At 44.0% G+C, this 21,929-nt stretch overlaps 1 protein-coding gene across 1 annotated transcript; it reads left to right on the top strand.

The window, feature by feature from the left end:
- Positions 1-70: 70 nt before the first annotated feature.
- Positions 71-18,268, top strand: ACADM (acyl-CoA dehydrogenase medium chain). Its single transcript, XM_075832862.1, has 12 exons — positions 71-176; positions 2,455-2,554; positions 5,439-5,536; positions 5,612-5,681; positions 6,447-6,547; positions 8,705-8,785; positions 11,463-11,593; positions 13,301-13,409; positions 14,116-14,256; positions 14,329-14,424; positions 16,860-17,108; positions 17,946-18,268. Exons 1-12 carry the CDS (start codon positions 153-155, stop codon positions 18,015-18,017), a joined length of 1,272 nt encoding a protein of 423 aa, XP_075688977.1. The 5' UTR covers positions 71-152; the 3' UTR covers positions 18,018-18,268.
- Positions 18,269-21,929: the final 3,661 nt, after the last annotated feature.

Genomic DNA, 21,929 nt, shown 5'->3' on the forward strand with positions numbered 1-21,929 from the left:
GGCGACTACCCACCGGCGGGATTAGATCCGAGCGCCACGCCCCTCATCCTGGATTGGTACAAAGTGATCATGTGGTAGCAGATGTCACGGTGAGCGTGGTCACGTGGTTCTGATGTCACCCAAAACCTTACAGCAGTCGGAGGATTGCAGTCATGGCCGCTCTCAGGGTGACCAGGGTAAGCCGGAGTGGCGGGCTGTGTGCATGGAACCCCGAGTTCTATATAGTGACAGGGCGCTGCTCGTACATTTTGACCTCTACGTACTGCTGTGCTTACTTTTTAAGTTATGTGGAACTACAAGCCCCAGCATTTCATGCTTGATAGTCTCCTGCAGGTCATGCTTGGCTTTGTAGTTCTTTAACGTCCTGTAGTGCACTGCTCAGTTAAAGGGTCGTCCGTGGTTATGTAAATAAAGCTGAAACCTTGTGTATGGCAGGGATATTTTTCAAGATCTCTGCTTGCTGTCATTGAATGGGAACACTTGTTTAGTTCCAGAGACTATGAAACCCTGTACAGACTAATCTTCTAGACCGTCCCTGTCCATCTGAAAGGTCCTGTGCTGAATCAGAGCTGCTCTCCGCACTGGTTAATAGAGGGAATCCCTAAGTAGGAGATCCCCCCCCCCCCCCCTCCTATATGATGTCCATATTTTCTAATGACCCATTAGCATAGGGAATGTCTAAAGCCGCGTTCACTTTATGCAGATTCCGTGTCATGAAGCCCCATGTAATAGAGATAATCCATGTACGGATCCGCTGCAGATCAAACTGCAAGACCACAACAGAAATCCGAGGGTCGGCTTCAGATTTCTGCTGCAAATTTTCTTGCAAATCTGAGAGCGGAAATAAGGTCACAGCGTGCCCTGTATAGGATGGAGTTTTTCCATTTTGCTCAGCAATTCTGTTTTGCATAGAATTGTTTTCTTTAAAACTGCAATCGCCAGAAAACCGCAGCGTTACCGCCCTGTGTGAATGTAGCCTTAAGCGGGTATAAGGGTCACATATGCACGATCCACTGTTGTACGCCTAGATCTATCTGCGGACTTGTGTACATGTAATGACCTATCAGATCACGATTCTAGAGCAAAGGTTAAATAATGCGACAACAAAGTCTGCTCCGTGCACGGCTCGTCTTACAGATCACATTACTGCTTCTCCTGCAGCTGCGTGACGTGGCCGCACTGCGCTCCTACAGGAATCTTCTTGAGCCGTTTTTGGATCCGTTTTTCATTGTCTCAATAGAAAAACCGCTCAAAAAACGGTTGTAAAAAATGTTTGGTTTAAAAAAAACTGCTGAAAATCAGATGCTGTGTTCCCTTGAAAACTTCTCCATGTTTTACAGCCAGTGAAACTGAAAAAAAAAATCTTAGAATTTTAATAATGCCAAACCCTATTGGTTAAAGTGCAACTAAACTTTAAAAAAAAAAAACATTAAAAAAAATACTCTTGACGTGTTGTAGTGACATGTCGGAAGTTGTGATCGGTTAAGGGTCCGAGCACGGAGACCCCCACTGATCGCTAAAACGAAGTGGCAGAAGCGCTCGGGTGAGCTCTACGCTGCTTCGTTTGTGATCGGCTTTCCTCAGAGCGGTGTACAGAATAAATAGAAAGTCTGAGTCCGTACACCGAGGAAAGACGATCAGAAACGAAGCAGCACAGCGGTCATGCCAGCGCTTCTACCGCCTCGCTTTAGCGATCGGTCAGGGTCTCAGTGTTCAGACCCCCACCAAACAAAACTGCTGACCTGTCACTATGACATCAAAAATTTAAAAAAAAGTTTAGTTACCTTTTTAAGGGGTGTGTCCTCTCCTGTCGCGGTTCCATGGGAGGCAGAAAAAAAAACCGGTGACGCTCGTTTCTGAGTGTGCTTCGCTGCGTTTTGTTTGCCTTTGTATTCGCTTCAATGGTCGCAAAAAAAAAAAACGCAGCGAAAACCACGGCAAAAAAGTGCAGGCAGGTCAAACTCTGCCTCAAAATTTGAGTGAAGGACTTCTGGGGCATAGATCTTCTTCTTGTGTGAGCAGGGCCTCAAGGGGGTTTTAAACCGGACTATTATCGGGCAGACGAGCGTTAATTTAACGCTCGTTGCCGATAATTTCCCTGTGTAAACAAGAACGATCGCCAGATGAACGAGCAAACACCCAATCATCTGCTGGTCATATTGTTTTAAAAAAAGTTACATTTTATCATGGTCGGCAGCACATCTCGGTGTGTAAACAGGGAGACGCGCTGCTGACATGATGATGTATAGGGAAGAGGGATCGGAGTAACGACCGCTCGTCCCCATCCATAGCTCCGTGTGACAGGAGCAAACGAGCGCCGATCAATGATGTCCCGTTGATCGGCGCTCGCTGCACAGGCCGCTTATCAGCCGGTGTAAAAGGCCCTAACACTTTCCTCAATGATATTTATCACTTGGTCTTGGACTCCGGCTGATACGTTATTTTCTCTTGTAGGTCCTGCACCACATTGCCAAGTCCGGCTGGAGAGCCCAGTCCACGTCTCCACAATCTGCTGCTGCTGCGTCGGCCTCCTCACACCCGGGCTTCAGCTTTGGTAAGTGTCGTCTTATAAGAAGTTGCTGATAATCACATGAAGATCCCAGCACGAGATCGCATGATCAGACGAGGACGCGCTCTATTTGTGTGACTGTTGCTGAACCGGTTCTACTAGTAAACAGAATTCTAATATGAATATCTACTTATAATATGTATGCTGGTTTTGTATAATCTTCTGGTGACCGGACGTCACTACTTTTGGAAGATCTTCTGCCTATAACAAAAATGTAGTCACCGTATAGAAAAATATCTACATCCTGCCTGGTCGCCTGGTCTTGTGTATATGTGGGGGCATTGATGTGGATGGTGATATGAACCCACTGAAGGTCTCCTTGATAACGCTGCACCTGACTGATATCAGGAAGGGATGTATGTGAATCTCAGTAGTGCAGCCTCCATCTTCAGCCCCATAGAAGTCTGGACGGCGTATTATGGCGGAGGTTGTACGGAACCATAAAACACTTATTACATTAAAGGGGTTCTCCCACAAAACACATGTATCCCTTATCCACGGGCTAGGGAATACATGTATAATCACTGGGGGTCCGACTGCTGGGAGCCCTAGCGATGAGAGCAGGGGGCCAAAAGTTCCCCCAAGTGCTCCATGAGAATTCTCGACCTGCACTCCATTCATTTCTAAGGGACATCGGCGCCGCTGTCTCCGGCAGCTCCATAGAAATGGACAGAGCACTGGTTGAGAATGCGCACTACAGCTCCGTTCTCATGGAGCACTTGGGGGGGACTTTCGGTTCCCACTGGGGGTCTCAGCGGTCGGATCCCCAGCGCTCAGACCCCCAGCGATCACACATGTATCTCTTCTCCTGTCCAATATCAAAAATCGATGTACAACCCCCCTCATGCGTTGTAGTTGTCTAGATTAACAGTCCAATATCTGAGGTATTTTAATAACCTCTCCGATCCCAAGAATGAGGGTCTGTGGCTTAGGCCCCATTCACATGACGCGCTCTACTGTACGTTTGGTGTGTACACCAGGAAAGCTCCCGACCTATACACTAAATGTGTCCATAGCGTTACATTAAGGCCAAAAGAGTTTTAGTAAGCCACAAAAAAAAAAAGATATGGAATACCGGGATCCCGCAAAAAACACACCGCGTAGTATACTTTTTTTTTAAACATGGAAGCCTATGGGTGACGTATACCAACGTATCGGTCATGGGCTTTTCATGATGTGTACATTAAACAGATATCATTATACTCTATGGATGACGGATGGTTAGGAATCCATCACCGCCTCCGTTTAACGTATATGTTGGGAACAATTCTCGGCGTGTACATTAAACGGAGGCTATAAACGTGATGTGAACAGGACCTGAGTGAAGTGCGGAGGAGTCTTCAGCTTTTTCTGGATTATATTTGTGTCGCTGACGGAGTGTGACGCTCAGTCAGGTCTGTCAGCCGCGCGCTCCGTCTCGTCTTCTGTATTCAGGACTTGACTTGCGAAGCGCCGAACTAACAGTTCTAATCATCTGGTGTGTGCGCTGATGTTTTACTGATGATTCGTTTTTTCTAGTGTGTAAGACATAATGAGCCAAGAAAAATATTTGTAGCGAGGAACCTGCCGTTTTACTTTTACATACAGACACCCTGAAATATTGGGGGCTGAATGATTGGAATTGTCTGATGCGATATAATAAACTATATATATATATAACATAGATGTATACAAGTAATATAATATATAAGTCTATAGATATATACTGGTAATATAGAACGGTCTATAGATATATACTGGTAATATAGAACGGTCTATAGATATATACTGGTAATGGAATATAGAACGGTCTATAGATATATACTGGTAATGGAATATAGAACGGTCTATAGATATATACTGGTAATGGAATATAGAACGGTCTATAGATATATACTGGTAATGGAATATAGAACGGTCTATAGATATATACTGGTAATGGAATATAGAACGGTCTATAGATATATACTGGTAATGGAATATAGAACGGTCTATAGATATATACTGGTAATATAGAACGGTCTATAGATATATACTGGTAATATAGAACGGTCTATAGATATATACTGGTAATATAGAACGGTCTATAGATATATACTGGTAATATAGAACGGTCTATAGATATATACTGGTAATATAGAACGGTCTATAGATATATACTGGTAATGGAATATAGAACGGTCTATAGATATATACTGGTAATATAGAACGGTCTATAGATATATACTGGTAATATAGAACGGTCTATAGATATATACTGGTAATGGAATATAGAACGGTCTATAGATATATACTGGTAATATAGAACGGTCTATAGATATATACTGGTAATATAGAACGGTCTATAGATATATACTGGTAATATAGAACGGTCTATAGATATATACTGGTAATGGAATATAGAACGGTCTATAGATATATACTGGTAATATAGAACGGTCTATAGATATATACTGGTAATATAGAACGGTCTATAGATATATACTGGTAATATAGAACGGTCTATAGATATATACTGGTAATGGAATATAGAACGGTCTATAGATATATACTGGTAATGGAATATAGAACGGTCTATAGATATATACTGGTAATGGAATATAGAACGGTCTATAGATATATACTGGTAATGGAATATAGAACGGTCTATAGATATATACTGGTAATATAGAACGGTCTATAGATATATACTGGTAATGGAATATAGAACGGTCTATAGATATATACTGGTAATGGAATATAGAACGGTCTATAGATATATACTGGTAATATAGAACGGTCTATAGATATATACTGGTAATGGAATATAGAACGGTCTATAGATATGTTACATTAGGGTTTGTGCACATGTATACTCCGTCTACATCCCGTGTGTTCTCCGTCTGTACAGAGCTCAGTGAACAGCAGAGAGAGTTTCAAGCCACGGCTCGGAAATTTGCAAGAGAAGAAATCATTCCTGTAGCCGGCGACTATGACAAGACCGGGGAGGTGAGCTGCGCGATCATCCCTACTATAAACCTTACTGTCGCTGAATATTCAATAACAGAACTCTTATGTATTTAGTATCCTGTTCCCCTTATTAAAAGAGCCTGGGAGCTGGGACTGATGAACGGACATATCCCAGAATACTGCGGTAAGGAAGCTCCTATTGTCCGCAATACAACAAGCTTGTTAGGGTTTCGGTGGATGTGCATATTGGTGCTATATAGAGGTAACTGAGGAGGGGGACCCCTGTAAGGAATCTTCTGTAATGCTTAAAGGTCTGTCTTAGTAAATACTTGCATTCCCAATGAAATAATAATTCTGGAGCATCGTTCCTCTGTTGTTGTTCCTGGAAATGTATGAATAAAATGACAACTGGGTGGTATATTTACCTTGTCAATAGGTCGTGTGCCTACATACCTTGGCACTTCCCAATCAGTGTTGTACGTGTGTAGGGACACACCCTATTGACAAGGTGAATGGTAACACACTATGGTCGATTTAGTCATATATTTCCAAGAGGAATGACGGAGGAAAGGCACAACACGGAAATCTAAGAAGTGATGCTCCAGAATTGTTATTTTACTAACAGACATCTCCCTTTACGCAGCCATTGACTCAAATAATACAATTTGTGTTGTGTGCAGCCACCACTAGGAGGGGGCTCAGTGCATATGGTTTTATTATTGAGTTCCATGTATGGGTCGTATGCAGTAAGCTCCCCCTAGTGGTGGCGGCAGGAAGCCAGAAGTTTTTAACTATATGTCAACTCTTAAGAGAATGCAGTTGTTTTTGGTTCCAGGGTGAGCACTGTGTACTTGTTGACTGCAGGATGTCCAGATGATATTTATAAGGGTGCAGCTTTCCATATGTAAAGCCCCTCTGTATTTGGGACTCACCGATTTGTGATCTACAGGTGGCCTGAACCTTGGCATCTTCGACACGTGTCTGATAACGGAGGAGATTGCTTATGGGTGCACTGGTATTCAGACGGCTATAGAGGCCAATTCTCTGGGGGTAAGTATAGACGTCCGTGATATTGCACAATCTCCACAGAGCACTCTGAATCCTGCTACCACTGTCCGCAGGTTGTGTGTGGTATTGCAGCTTAGCCCTATTCACTTTAATGTAGCTGAGCTGTAATACCAGACACAACCTATGGACAGGTGTGGCGCTGTTTAAAGCCATGTTTTTATAACTTTTTTTTTTTTTTTTTTAAGTGTTTGTATTTTCTGTTAGCTTATTTTAATATACACTGCATAATAACCTAATAATAATTATTAATAAAACATTTTACATTTAGAATTAGAGGAATATTCTGAGTATAAACACTTATGCCCTACCCATAGTATATTTCATAAATGTCTTCTAGGTGGGAGTTCCTTTCGAAAAATTGTATAAATGTCTTAAAAGGGGTTTTCCCATAATCCATATTTATCACCTAGCCACAGAATAGGTGACAAATATATGATTGTTGTGGGTCCAATCACTGGGAACCCCATCGATCACGAGAACGGGCTCACCTTGCCGTTCCCGGGAGCCCCATAGGAAGGGAATGGTACTGCGCTTGCTCGGCCACGGCTCCAATCATTTCTCTGGAGCTGCCGAAAATGGCACACGAGTATTCGCAGTACCTCAACATTCAAATGTGGCTCCCAGGGACGGCAAGGTAAGCTTGTGATTGTGAGGGTCCCAGTAGTCGGACCCCCACGATCAGATATTTATCACCTATGCTGTGGATAGGTGATAAATATTTATTCTAGGAAAATCCCTTAGGCCTCATTCACACGGCAGGGTTTCCCGGCCGGGTGCCGGCCGTTCATAAATCGGCCGGCACCCGGCTGCATTAGGAATAATAGACCCCTAATGGGGCTATTCACACGACCGATTTTTTGACGGCCGGGAAAACCGCCCGTCAAAAAATAGGACATGCTCTATTTTCGCCCGGGTACCCGGCCGCCCGGCTCCCATAGAAGTCTATGGGGCCGGGTAATACCCGGCCATCACCGGGATGTGTCCCGAGTGATGGCCGGGTTTTCCGGCTCTTGCGCTCTATCTCCTCCTCCTCACAGCGCAGAGTGCATGTGAGGAGGAGGAGTTGATGCCATTCTGACGAATGGCATCGCTGTACACGGTGTGGCAGGGCCGGGGCGTACAGCAGGTGGAAGGGAGCGCTGCGCTGGCTCCCTTCTCCTGCTTGTTAAAAGCGCCCTGGTCCGGCGACACCTTTGATGGCTGATGCTGCAGCTGCTGCTGCTGCTGCTGCTACTACTGTAGCGACGCCACTATAGCAGAGCGGGGAGGTATCTCCCCGCTCTGCTATGTGCTAGCCGCACTTTAGCTCCTCGAAGGAGCGGAATCCCCGTGTGTTCGGGGATTCTGCTCCTGGACAGAGCGCTTGATGTCTCTGTCCATATCTGGGCAGTGACATCAGGGGAAACTCCTGAAGCGGAATCCCCGAACATATGGGGATTCCCCTTCAGGAGTTGCCGCTGATGTCACTGTCCGGATCTGCCCGGCCCGGCACGGATGCATAACTTTATGCAAACCGGCCGGGCAGAATGGCCGATTTTACCGGCCGGCACTCGGGCTCGGACGCGACCCGGTCGTGTGAATCCCGCCTTAAAAACCTGAAGGTGATGAGAATCGGCGGGTGGGGGGGGTAATCTCTCTAGTTCATGGGAACAGCTGAGCCCTCACTTACCATAAAGGGAACCCCCCGCTGTTGACTGATCCTATAATATGGTGTAAATGTCTGTTATAGGAGCTCAGATAAGCTGTTTAGGGGTGCATCTGTATTGAGGGTTTCCTAAATTATACCCCCGACATATGCCACTGCATAAGCAAATGTCACCCATAGGCTCCATGTTTAAAAAATAAATTAAAAAAAGTGTGCTGTTTGCGTGTATTTCTTTTTTTGTTTTTTACTAGACACCTGTGTATGGCATGGCGTAGGTAACTTTGCTATTGCATACAGTTGAAAAAAAGGTAAACCAGCCGACGAGTGCCAAGAGGACACACTTTTGGCATCTGTCGGGTGAATAGGACACTAGTCGGGCTCCTGGGTTGTTCTGTTTAGCACCCGCCTAACAATTCACGTCTGAGCCGTTTCATGGAATCTGGAGATGACGACATCTTAAAAATAGCAGATATTTTCTATTTTGTTCTTCACAGCAAATGCCGGTGATCATTGCAGGAACTGAGGCCCAACAGAAGAAGTACCTGGGAAGAATGACCGAGGAGCCTCTGATGTGTGTAGGTGTTCTCTTCACCGTCGGCTGGACGCTTCACCTGAAAGTTGGCGCTTTACAAATCTTTAACCCCTTAATGACCGGGCCATTTTGCACGTTAATGACCAAGGATTATTTTTTGTTTTTTCACGGTCGCATTCCAAGAGTCGTAACTTTTTTTATTCCGTCGACATAGCCGTATAAGGGCTTGTTTTCTGCGGGACGAGTTGTATTTTGTAATTGTACCATTTTTAGATGCTTATAATATATTGATTAACTTTTATTAGCTTTATTTTAGGAGAGAATTGAAAATAAGCAGCTATTCCAACATTGATTTTCACGTTATAAATTTACGCAGTTCACTATGCAGCGTAAATAACATGCTAACTTTATTCTATGGGTCGGCACGATTACGGGGATACCAAATATGTAAAGGTTTTATATGTTTTTCCTACGTTTGCACAATAAAAAGCCTTTTAGAAAAAAATTACTTGTTTTTGAGTCACCGCATTCCAAGAGGCGTAACTTTTTTATTTTTCCGTCGATGTGGCCGTACGTGGGCTTGATTTTTGCGGGACAATGTGTAGTTTTCATTAGTACTATTTTGGGGTACATAGGACTTATTGATTAACTTTTATTTTATTTTTTATGGGGGGAATGGGAGAAAAGAGAGAATTTTGCCGTTGTTTTTTGCGTTTTTCTTTGGACGCCGTTCATCCGGCGGTTTAATTAATGTGTTCATTTTATTGTTCAAGTTGTTACGATCGCGGGGATACCATATATGTGTATGTGTGATTTGTTTTGACAGTTTTACTAAATAAAACCACTTTTTGGACCAAAAGTAGTTTTATTTGACTTTGAATGTAATTTTTTTATTTTTTTTTTCACAAACTTTATTTAACTGATTGTCATTTTTTTTTTAAGTCCCACCAGGACACTTCACTATGCGATCTGTTGATCGCATATATAATGCTTTGGTATACTTGGTATACCAAAGCATTATTGCCTGTCAGTGTAAAACTGACAGGCAACCTGTTAAGTCATGCCTCCGGCATCGCCTAACAGGCAGATGCTGAAGACAGACCTGGGGGTCTTTGTTAGACCCCCGGCTGTCATGGAAACCCGACGGCGACCCGCGATTTGTTTGCGGGGGCGCCGATCGGGTGACAGAGGGAGCTCCCTCCCTCTGTCAAACACATTAGATGCCGCTGTCACTATTGACAGCGGCATTTAATGGGTTAAACTGCCGGAATCGGAGCGCGCTTCGATTCCGGCAGGAGCCAGGCTGTGTATAACAGCCGTGCTCCTGCCGCTGATCACATGGGTACGCTGTCAGTGCCCGCGCGATCACAGGACGGATATATCCGTCCTCCTGCGCGAACTAGCAGCTGCTGAGGACGGATATATCCGTCCTTCGGCGTTAAGGAGTTAAAGAGCAACTAAATGTTCTGACATGTCATAGTGACGGTTCAGAAGTTTTGATTGGTGGGGGTCCGAGCACTGAGACCCCCACCAATCGCTAGAACGAAGCGGCAGAAATGCTCCTGTGAGCACTGAGCCGCTTTGTTTCTGTTCGGCTTTTCTTAGAAAGCTGATGTAGCGGTGTACGAGCTCGTAGACTTTCTATTGAGATTTTACATATACAGTGCAATTTTTTGGATTATTGAATGATTATAGAAATGACATAAAACTGGAGAGGGTAGAGATCCTTCAGGAAACCATCTCAGGATGAAATATAAGGCTCTGTTCACATCTGTGTTGCGGCTTCCATTTAGGGTATGTTCACACGGGCTGTTTTTGGCCATTTTTTGGGCCGTAAATGTCCTGAAAAATGTCTGAAAAATCAAAAGCAGAACGGCTACAAACATCTGCCCATTGATATCCATGTGAAATACGGGGCGTTATTTTACACCTCGTTTTCCGATAAGGGTGCGTAAAAAGAAGTGCATGTCATTACTTGAGCCGTTTTTTATTGACTCAATACAAAAACGGCTCCAAAAACTTGCGTAAAAAAACGCTAGTTTAAAAAAAACTGCTGAAAATCGGGTTGGTTTCCCTTGAAAACAGCTGTGTATTTTCGGCTGTTTTTTGTTAAGCGTGTGAACATAGCCTTAGCCACAACAGATCCATCGCACAACGGACACCATTGTTTTAAAATGCATTTTATTTATTTTTTAATGAGAGAAATTTGCAAATTGGTTCTGTCTGCTACTAGTTCTGTGAAAATCTATATTGTATAGTAGTTGTGTGCAGGATTTTCTGGATTATTGGGTGTCTGATTAAAGGACTTTCACTGTTAGGCTATGTACACACACAAAATAAAAAACGTCTCAAAATACGGAGCTGTGTGCAAGGGAAAATAGCTCCTGATTTTCCGAAGTTTTTTTTAATCAATCACGTTTTTCGCTGCGTTTTTAACGGCCGTTTTTGGAGCGGTTTTTCTATAGAGTCTTTGAAAAACGGCCCGACCTGCACTTCTTTTTCACAGCCGTTTTTTTTTCCCGGCAGTTTTGAAAAAACGGCAGCATAAAAAAACGACCCATCGGAACAGAACGCTGTTTTTCCCATTGAAATCAATGGGCAGATGTTTGTAGGCCGTTTACGGCCCGAAAAACGGCCAAAAATAGCCGGTGTGAACATCCCCCTTAATCTGTACTTCTGGCTGATCCGTTTCGTCTTTGTTTCCATGACCTGACCTCTAGGCATACTGTGTAACTGAACCTGGCGCGGGCTCTGATGTGGCCGGTCTGAAGACCAGAGCAGAGAAGAAGGGCGATGAGTACATAATCAATGGACAGAAAATGTGGATCACCAACGGAGGGAAAGCTAACTGGTACGGATCTGGCATATAAATAATGTCTTATTCAGATGGCCGTGTTTGGTCCGTGATATACAGATCGTGTATTGGCTGTATTTTCCGGGCCGACCACCGTTCAGGGAGCCGAGCACCTAGCATCCTAGTTATCCATGCCTCTCCGTGGGAATACTGTCCTGTTATTATGTTTTCAGTACGGGACAGTATTTCCACGGGGAAGCACGGACCCCTAGCAACATGGATAACTCTGATCCTAGACGCCCGGTTCCCTTCACTGCGGCCGGTACAGGAAACATGTCCGACATACGGTCCATACATCCCGGACCAAACACGGCCGTCTGAATAAGGCCTATCTCTGTATTTTCTGTGCTGAATTGTTGATAACGCAGAGATTCCCCCCTGAGGTCTCGGGATACATTCAGATGTTCTCTGGTATCACCTGGTAGCCTAAACGATCATGCTGTCACCCAATATGCAAATTACTAACGGCTCCTTTAAAGAGGCTCTGTCACCAAATTTTGCAACCCCTATCTCCTATTGGAGCAGATCGGCGCTGCAATGTAGATAAGAGTAAAGTTTTTTTTTTTTGTTTTTTTTTTTTAAACTAGCATTTTTGGCCAAGTTATGACCATTTTTATATTTATGCAAATGAGGCTTTCTAAAGTACGACTGGGCGTGTATTATGTGTGTTACATCGGGGCGTTTTTACTTCTTTTACTAGCTGGGCGTTGTGAATAGAAGTGTATGATGCTGACGAATCAGCATCATCCACTTCTCTTCGTCAACACCCAGCTTCTGGCAGTGCACAGACACACAGCGTGTTCTCGCGAGATCACGCTGTGACGTCACTCACAGGTCCTGCATCGTGTCGGACGAGCGAGGACACATCGGCACCAGAGGCTACAGTTGATTCTGCAGCAGCATCGGCGTTTGCAGGTAAGTCGATGTAGCTACTTACCTGCAAACGCCGATGCTGCTGCAGAATCATCTGGTGCCGATGTGTCCTCGCTCGTCCGACACGATGCAGGACCTGGGGCAGGAAGTGAGTGACGTCACAGCGTGATCTCGCGAGAACACGCTGTATGTCTGCACTGCCAGAAGCTGGGTGTTGACGAAGAGAAGTGGATGATGCTGATTCGTCAGCATCATACACTCCCATTCACAACGCCCTGCTAGTAAAAGAAGTAAACACGCCCAGTTGGACTTTTGCAAGCCTCATTTACATAAATATAAAAATGGTCATAACTTGGCCAAAAATGCTCGTTTTTTTTAAAATAAAAACGTTACTGTAATCTACATTGCAGCGCCGATCTGCTGCAATAGCAGATAGGGGTTGCAAAATCTGGTGACAGAGCCTCTTTAAAAAAAATTCTGACAACCTTTTCTGCCCACCTTGGGGCTGCAGGTGCCAGTCGTGCTGCAGATGACATATAATTACTAAATGACCGGTACTAAGCAAAGCATGTGGCCGGGGATAATGTATATTATATGGGGTAGCGTTTTTTTGGGTTATAGAATCCTCTCTGGTCCATAGGGACAACCCTAGTTCATGTGGATGTCATAGAGGGTACCCCCAGAACGGCTTCATTCTAAATAATTATCCTGATGAGGAAACCCCCTTTAAATGAAGAAGATGAGTGGTATCTTAGGATGAAGAAATAATGGTGTGTGTGTAATCTTTGCGCTCTATAAGTAACCACTTCTTCTTTCTATATCCCTCTATAGGTACTTTCTTCTGGCCCGCACCAACCCTGACCCCAAGGCCTCAACAGGAAAAGCTTTTACTGGGTTTATTGTAGAAGCAGATAGTCCTGGAGTACAAATTGGTAGAAAGGTGAGGAACTCTGTCAGATTTGTGCTGCTTGCAAAATGACGGACCCTATTAAGTCAATGGGGTCCATCGGGCGCCGGCGATCATACAACGGATCCGGCACGGTGTTGTGGCTTTCATTATGAACGGAGACCACCACGCAGATCTCAGCATGACTCATGTTTGATGGGCCATCCTGCAGGTAGTTTTTCTTCTTGGTGAAATGCATAATAAAATGCAATGTGTGATTGAGGCCTATATGCTACACTTCAGTGCACTGTAAGGCTCAATTCACACGACGCGTTTTGCGTGCGGCAAATCTGCAGCGTAATACAGTACCATCATTAGTCTGAGATTCCAGGAAATCTCATGTACACGCCGCGGTATTTTCCGGGACAGAAATTTACCTGCGGTGCGGATTTTAAAATCTGCAGCGTGATTATTTAACTTGCGTTTCCGCTTGCAAATTCTATCTGCCTAGTGCAGAGGAAAATCGCACCAAAACTCGCAGCATGAATACGCGCTGATTTACACATCAAAACTTAAAAAAACGCATAGAAAAATGCACGATCTGGTACCGTGTTTGTTTTTGTTTTTTAGCTGCAATTTTCTTGCAAGTTGCTGCGGTTTTGGTGCGTATATTCCGCAGCAAAATATGCCATGTGTGCATGTAGCCTAACCGTAAAATGTAGCGAGATTTGCCAGTTCTCCCTAATGCATCTGTTTGCAGGAGCTGAACATGGGGCAGCGCTGCTCAGACACCAGGGGGATTGTATTTGAAGATGTCCGAGTTCCAGCTGAAAACGTCCTGCTCGTAGAAGGAGCCGGTTTTAAAATTGCCATGGGGGCATTTGATAAGACCCGGCCGCCGGTAAGATGATCGTTCAATAGTCAGTATCGCCTCCCTGTGCACCTTCCCTGAACTGCAGTCTATGTATTCTAGGTGGCAGCGGGGGCTGTCGGATTAGCTCAGAGGGCTCTGGATGAAGCCACAAAGTATTCTCTGGAGAGGAAGACCTTTGGAAGACTGCTTGCTGAGGTGTGTGCGTCTCCAGCTTTTGGCGGGCTTTAACCCCTTCCCCCGCATGCATTCTGGGCCCTAATGACCAAGCAATTTTTTTTAGTTTTTCCATCGTCACTTTCACGTGGACATGGCCGTATGAGGACTTGTTTTTTGCGGGATGAGTTGTATTTTTCCATGGCACCGTTTTGGGGTATATGGAATTTTTTTATTAACTTTTTTTTTTTTTTTTTTGGGGGGGGGGATATAAAAAAAAAACCCAGCAATTTAGCCATTGTTCTATGCATTTTACATTTACACCGTTTACTGTGCGGCGTAAATAACATGCTACTTTTATTCTATGGGTTGGGACGATTATGACAAATGCAAAACCGCTAGTTTTTTTTTATATTTTACTACTTTTGCAGAATAAAAAAATATAAATTTTGCCGTTTGTTTTTTTACAGCGTTTATCTAGCGGTTTAAATAATATTCTAACTTTAGTTTTTGGGTCGTTACGATTGCGGGGATACCATATATATGTGTAGTTTTTTGTTTTGTTTTTTACACTTTTACGAACTAAAATAATTTTTTAATGGGGAAAAAATGTTTTTGTTTTTAATGTGTGCCTTTTTTATTAATATTTATTTCACATTACTTTTTTTTTTTTTTTTTTTTTTTTTAGTCCAACTAGTCCATCTGTAGATCGCAGACATAATGCTCTGGTATACTTCGTATACCAGAGCATTATTGGCTGTCAGTGTAAAACTGACAGGCAATCTATTAGGGCTTACTCAGACGAACGTACAATACGTCCGTGCAACGCGCGTGATTTTCACGCGCCTCGCACGGACCTATATTAGTCTATGGGGCCGTTCAGACAGTCCGTGATTTTCACGCAGCGTGTGTCCGCTGCGTAAAATTCACGACATGTCCTATATCTGTGCGTTTTTCGCGCATCACGCACCCATTGAAGTCAATGGGTGCGTGCAAATCACGCGCAGCTCATGGAAGCTCTTCCGTGGGACGCGAGTGATTCACGCAACAGCAGTAAAAACTATGAATGAAAACAGAAAAGCACCACGTGCTTTTCTGTTTACAAACATACAAACAGAGTGTCATAATGATGGCGGCTGCGCGAAAATCACATAGCCATGCATCATATGGTGATGACACACGGAGCTTTTATGGACCTTTTGCGTGCGCAAAACGCACACGCTCGTGTGAATCCGGCCTTAAGAAGTGCCTCTGGCTCGTCCTAATAGGTATATAGCCAGGGCAGGCCTGGGGGCCTTTGTTAGGCCCCAGGCTGCAATGGCACCCCATCGAAATTGCATTTGTGGGCCGCCAATGTGTAACAGGGAGCTAAAAAAAAACAAAAACTCAAATGCAGCGGTCCCTAATAACCGTGGCATTTGAGGGGTTAAACGGTTGCGATCTATGTAAACTTCGATCGCTACCGTTGGAGCAGGAGCCCGGCTGTCATCAGACAGCTGAGCCCCGGCTCCAGCCTGCACGGAACACCCGCGCAGGTAGTTGATTAAGCCGCCGTGAAAAGCCTAGAATAAAGCCCATTAATGAACGCTGTGAAAAGGCGTATCGGCGGTCATTAAGGAGTTAAAGCAGATCTCCACCTATGGAGCTACACTAAAGGTTCTATTGCTAGAATTTCATACTTGACAATTCCCTAATCCATTATCGGAATGTTTGTCACGTAATAGAGGAGCCCCCCGTTCAGGAACCTCCCTCTCTGAGCCAGAACGGAGAGCTCCATGTATTACATGGTCAGCAATTCATGTGGATGGCCGCCATGTTATACTACGTTTCCACTACAGCGACTGTTGCAAGAGAAATATCTGGCGGGTCGCAGCTTCTCCCGGCAAGTCGGCAGATTGTCCGGGGCCAAACCCGTTTTGGCGCGCTGCCCTGTCTTTCTATTTCAGAATGCTGATCCCGTGACCAGTTACGCCGCTATAATACGATCACATCAATTACGATCTACGTTCGGTTCCGGGAGGTCCAGGTGCTGCAGCCATAGAACTGATGTTTATATGTATAATGCAGCCATATTACGGCCATGTAAAACTGAACTTACAACGGCTTTATGGTATCTTAAAATTTGTGTGTGAACCTAAATCGAGAGATTACAGATTAACAATCCACCTTGGATGACTGGGCCTGTAGGAGCGCAAAGTTCTGCACGTGGTCCTGACATCCCTGCCCTATACAGCAGTACCTATAACGTGTCCTCCTGCTTCCCTGTGTACAGCCCCAGTGGGTGCAGGACTTTTCCCAGCACCTGAATATAGGGGATATCACCAGTATTCTGCAGCTGCAGAGCCCTGACTTCTGTCCGATAGGAAAGCGGGGTGTAGTGGTGACCACCACAGCTGCGCGGCCATTCATGTGCTGTGGGTAATTATTGCATAAAGATCAACTATATTCATATCCATCTTTTATTCGTGTTTGTCCAGCATCAAGCAGTGTCCTTCTTGCTGGCCGAGATGGCCATGAAAGTGGAGCTGGCCCGCATGGCGTATCAGAGGGCAGCTTGGGAGGTGGACTCGGGCAGAAGAAACACTTACTACGCCTCCATCGCCAAAGCGTTCGCAGGAGACATTGCCAATCAGGTGGCTTCGGACGCGGTTCAGGTATTTGGAGGAAACGGATTTAATAGTGAATATCCTGTGGAAAAACTCATGAGAGATGCTAAAATCTATCAGGTAAGAGAAACCTCACGTGGAGGGATCCAAACGTCTCTGCCGTTATTTACTACTTCTCAATGATCATGATTAGCAATGTTAGAAAGTTGTCAAACTGGATTTTGGCTTTAGAAAATGTATTGTTTACGCATATGGAGGTGACCAGAAATGGGATCTGATGGGTGCCGGATTATCAAATATTCCAGATTATTGGACGGTTATTTGAAAGCATTTATAAGAGAAGAAAGCTAAAAGTCTATGTTCACCTTCGCGCTAGGGGCTCCATTAAGGTTTAGTAAAAAAAAAAATGCGGTAGAAAACACCTGCCGTGCTGCGCTATTTTTTTCCAGTAAAATGACAGACACCATGAAACCCGACGGAACCCGTTGAAGTCAATCTGTACATAAATAGGTTGGTTTTTCTTTCAGAGAAATTTCTTAATTGGTTCTCTCCCCTCAGTCTTTCTGTTTTACGAAATTCCACATTATATTGCGTTCTGTGCTGGATTATAAGATGCCGGAGTAATGGAATTTCACTGTAATGTACAGTTCTGTATACTGGTCTCTATTAGGTGGTTAATATCTATATGGGAATATGACAACACTTCTGCATCACGGTTGTATGGAGCTGTAATACAGGAGTCCTAAGCATGTACAGGCGTCCAGGTTTGTGGCTTTTTCATGGGAGAAATGTGTGGATCCGTCAGCATGGCGACCGTACCCCCCCAGAGCGGTTTTACAAGAGACGTTCTGCCCACAATCCGCTGTCTTGTCTTTTTCAGCCTTTGATTCTTACGTGATCGACTTTCAGCAGAACGCCATATATTGATGTGTGAAATCTTTCCTGTCTTTATTCCAGATCTACGAAGGCACCGCTCAGATCCAAAGACTCATCATCGCTCGGGAACATTTTAACAAGTACAAGGAATGAAGAGTTTGACGCCTCCGTTCACCACCTCCGGCCTTACTGACATGATGGTTTCCGCACTAGACTGAATTTTTGTATCACTTTAGTCTATATGACTGGCAGAAAATAGACGCTTTTTGATTGAATCTATCAGTTTTAGAATCTTCTATATATTGAGCTGTCATATCCGATGAATGTCTGAGCTACATGCAGAAATGCAATATTAATCCATCCAAAAATGTAAAAAAAATAAAATAAACCACTTTAAACTGTGATATTCAAGCTTATTTTTGGGGGATTCAGGTAAAAAACAAATATTTGTCTAAGGTTATGTTCACATTGCCTATTTTCGGACATTTTCCGGCCCGTAAACGCCCGAAAAACTGCTGAAAAATCAGAAGCAGAGCGTCTTCAAACATCTGCCCATTGATTTCAATGGGAAAAACGGCGTTCTGTTCCAACGGGTCGTTTTTTATGCGACCGTTTGGAAAAATGGGCGCATAAAAAAACGGACGTGAAAATGAAGTGCAGGTCCCTTCTTGGGACGTTTTTGGAGCCATTTTTCATAGACTATTGAAAACCGCGCCAAAAACGGCCGTAAAAAACGCAGCGAAAATCGCGAGTGGCTTAAAAGTCTGACAATCAGGAGCTGGTTTCCCTTGAAAACAGCTACGTATTTTCAGTCGTTTTTGAGTTTGCGTGTGAACACACCCTTAGGCTGGGTTCACACAACCTATTTTCAGGCGTAAATGAGGCGTTTTACGCCTCGCTTTACGCCTGAAAATACGGCTACAATACGTCGGCAAACATCTGCCCATTCATTTCAATGGGTTTGCCGACGTATTGTGCCGACGACCTGTCATTTTACGCGTCGCTGTCAAAAGACGGCGCGTAAAATAACAGCCTCGTCAAAGAAGTGCAGGACACTTCTTGGGACGTAATTGGAGCCGTTTTTCATTGATTCCAATGATGAACAGCTCCAAATTACGGCCGTAATGAACGCCTCGCAAAACGCAATTACGTAATTTCAGCCATAAATGCAGTTAGCGTGTGCACATACCCTTACAGTGACGTGAAATGATGTGATGTGCTATGGGAGTTCTGCGGTCATTTCTACATACACACATATATATATTTCTTTTTAAATTCTGTTTTTTATTTATCACAAGTTAGCAGTAGAACCACATAAAATTGCTTGACTTGGGGTTATACAATTTCAACACGTGAACACATAGAAAAAAAACCAAAGCAGGGCGAAACTTTTTTATATTTTTAAGTAGGCGCCGCTTATCTCAAACCCCTACTGTTGCAGATAACTCCTAATTGGGCTATCGCTGGTACAAGAAAAATAAGTTACCATGGAGGTTCCATGAACAAGAGGCCATTCTAATCCATGGATCTGTGTTTAGAATATTGTCCGATTTCCAGTGAGAAATCTCCGTGCAGCGCCAAAGGGGGTTGAGTGATTTGTAGAGACCTTTCATTCTGGAAATCGGTGGTGGTTGAGATTAGACTTCACCAATGTCATCTATCTGACATATCACTTTCACTGTATTTCCCCTTCCTCTTTAGTAGACTTAGCAGAAATATTAAATGCTGTCATTACTTTACACTGCAGCTTTCACCACTGCCCAAGCGGTCTGACTCCTCCCCCATAATACCAGCCGTAAGCCGAGTCTAGTGACTACAATAACATAAGTTTATCCTCCGCCTCCTAGATCTCGCCTAGATGGCTGAAGATGGACACCACATCAGAGAGACTATGGCCCCTGACTCACCTTGTGTATTTGCTGCAGAATTTCTATCTGGATTTTCCGTGTGGAAATTCTGCAGCGTTTTTGCAACATAAATTGACATGTCGCCAGTTCAGAATCCAACCGCAGGTCAATTTCTGCACATCCTTTCAGCTGATTTTACCGCAGCGTGTGGATGAGATTTGTTCAAATCCCATCCACTTTGCTGCTACTGTAATACGCTGCGGTCCTTTCCTGACGGAAATTACACGGCATTGACGCAAACGTGTGCAGGAGCCCTCAGGCTACGTCCGGACGTAACACAAATCTGCTACAATTCCAGAGCAGAATCTGCATATTCTATTGCATAACATTGCAACGGTTCAGAATCTGACCGCAGGTCGATTTCCGCACGTCTTTACTGCAGACTTTTTTTGTCAGCGTGTGGATGAGATTTGTTAAAATCCCATCCACTTTGTTGCTACTGTAATACGCTGCGTAATTTCTGGACTTGAGTTCTGCAGCACTTCTGCAAATGTGTGCAGGAGCCCTAAGCCTTTGTTCACACACTGCAGATTTTGCATGCGTTTTTTTTTTTTTTTTTTGTTTTTTTTTTAAAGCCAAAACCAGAATTGGATTTAAGAGAGGAGACAGAAGTCCGTCCTTTTATGTTTTTTTTTTTTTCTGTTTTTAGGTTCCATTCCTGGTTTTGGCTAAAAAAAAAAAAATACATTCAAAATCTGCACTGTGTGAACAAGGCTTTAGGCTATGTCCAGCCATAGCAAAAATCTGTGGTGCAATTCTGCAGCAAAATCTGCATATTATATTGTATTGCAAAGGGTAAAATCCCATGTTTTTTTTCCCTGCACAAGAATGAGCACGCGGCAGATTTCATCATTCTCTGATTTTCTTGAAGATTTTTTCTGCTACATCTGGCGGGGATTATGAAAACGTGTATTCCCTCCACTTGTATTGCACTTTTTTTTTTTCTTTCTTTTTGGGTCCGTCATATTTTGTATTTAAAGTACAAAACCTCTCGAATGCCAGAGACTGAAGAGCTGCTTAAATAAAATAATTTTTGGGTGTAAATCTGCAACAAGACATAGAAACAAATCTGTCGGTACACGAACTGATAATGTGGCCAATATGGCTGATAAATCGCACTCGATAAATCGTACAATGACGGTTAGGGAATGTTCACACTGTCTATTTTCAGCTGTTTTTCGAGCAGTAAGCGGCCCGAAGAACGGCTGAAAGATCGGAAGGGTGTTATTTTACGCCTGATTTTTAAATAACGGCACGTAAAAAGGCGCCCCGTAAAAAGTGCATGCCCCTTCTTTAGCCGTTTTTCATTGACTCCATAGAAAAACGGCTCCAAAAACTGCTGTAAAAAAACGCTAGTTGCTTAAACGGCTGAAAATCAGAGGCGGTTTTCCCTTGAAAGCGGCTCCGTATTTTTATCCGTTTTTTGTTAAGCGTGTGAACATAGCCTTACTAGTCACTCATTCGTCGGAGCGTTTATCACATTTCTAATGTTTGTACAAGTGTCTTGGACGCAATTTGCTGTCACACCGGATAAAGAAATTCCCATGGAGGATTACATTTTGCTGGTTTCCGTTCTTTCTTTCCCGTGGGTACTGTCGTGAATATATGAGATGGATAAGATCAGCGGTGTGAGAGGAGACAGGCGGCACATACTGGCAGAGAGTGTCCGTGTAGGAATGAGAATAATTCAATAATTTGCAGACAGTGGGGGCACTATGACTATTATTATGGGGATACCCTGTCACTGACTGTCGCGACACTGCCTGTCATTAGAAGCATGGCTGGCACTGACTGTCGCGACACTGCCTGTCATTAGAAGCATGGCTGGCACTGACTGTGGCGACACTGCCTGTCATTAGAAGCATGGCTGGCACTGACAGTTGCGACACTGCCTGTCATTAGAAGCATGGCTGGCACTGACTGTGGGGACACTGCCTGTCATTAGAAGCATGGCTGGCACTGACTGTGGGGGCACTCCGGCTGTCATTATGGAGGTACAGTCACTATGATGGACTCTGGCTGTCACTAAGAGGGGTCCCACCTCAGGGAGAAGGATTTGGTTGTGTTTATGGGGGTCAGATAATTGAAGAGGCTTGTGCTCCGCTCCCCAAAAATAGAGTTGGTGTTACCCATAGCAACTAATAAAACAACGTATTTG

Source organism: Rhinoderma darwinii, chromosome 7 (assembly GCF_050947455.1).
Source record: "Rhinoderma darwinii isolate aRhiDar2 chromosome 7, aRhiDar2.hap1, whole genome shotgun sequence".
Classification (NCBI taxonomy): domain Eukaryota; kingdom Metazoa; phylum Chordata; class Amphibia; order Anura; family Rhinodermatidae; genus Rhinoderma; species Rhinoderma darwinii.

Coding starts and splice junctions, on each gene's coding strand:
- ACADM (XM_075832862.1), top strand. CDS start 153: ATGGCCGCTCTCAGGGTGACCAGG. Junction 8,786..11,462: donor CCGAGGAGCCTCTGATGTGT/GTAGGTGTTCTC, acceptor CCTGACCTCTAG/GCATACTGTGTAACTGAACC. Junction 11,594..13,300: donor AACGGAGGGAAAGCTAACTG/GTACGGATCTGG, acceptor ATCCCTCTATAG/GTACTTTCTTCTGGCCCGCA.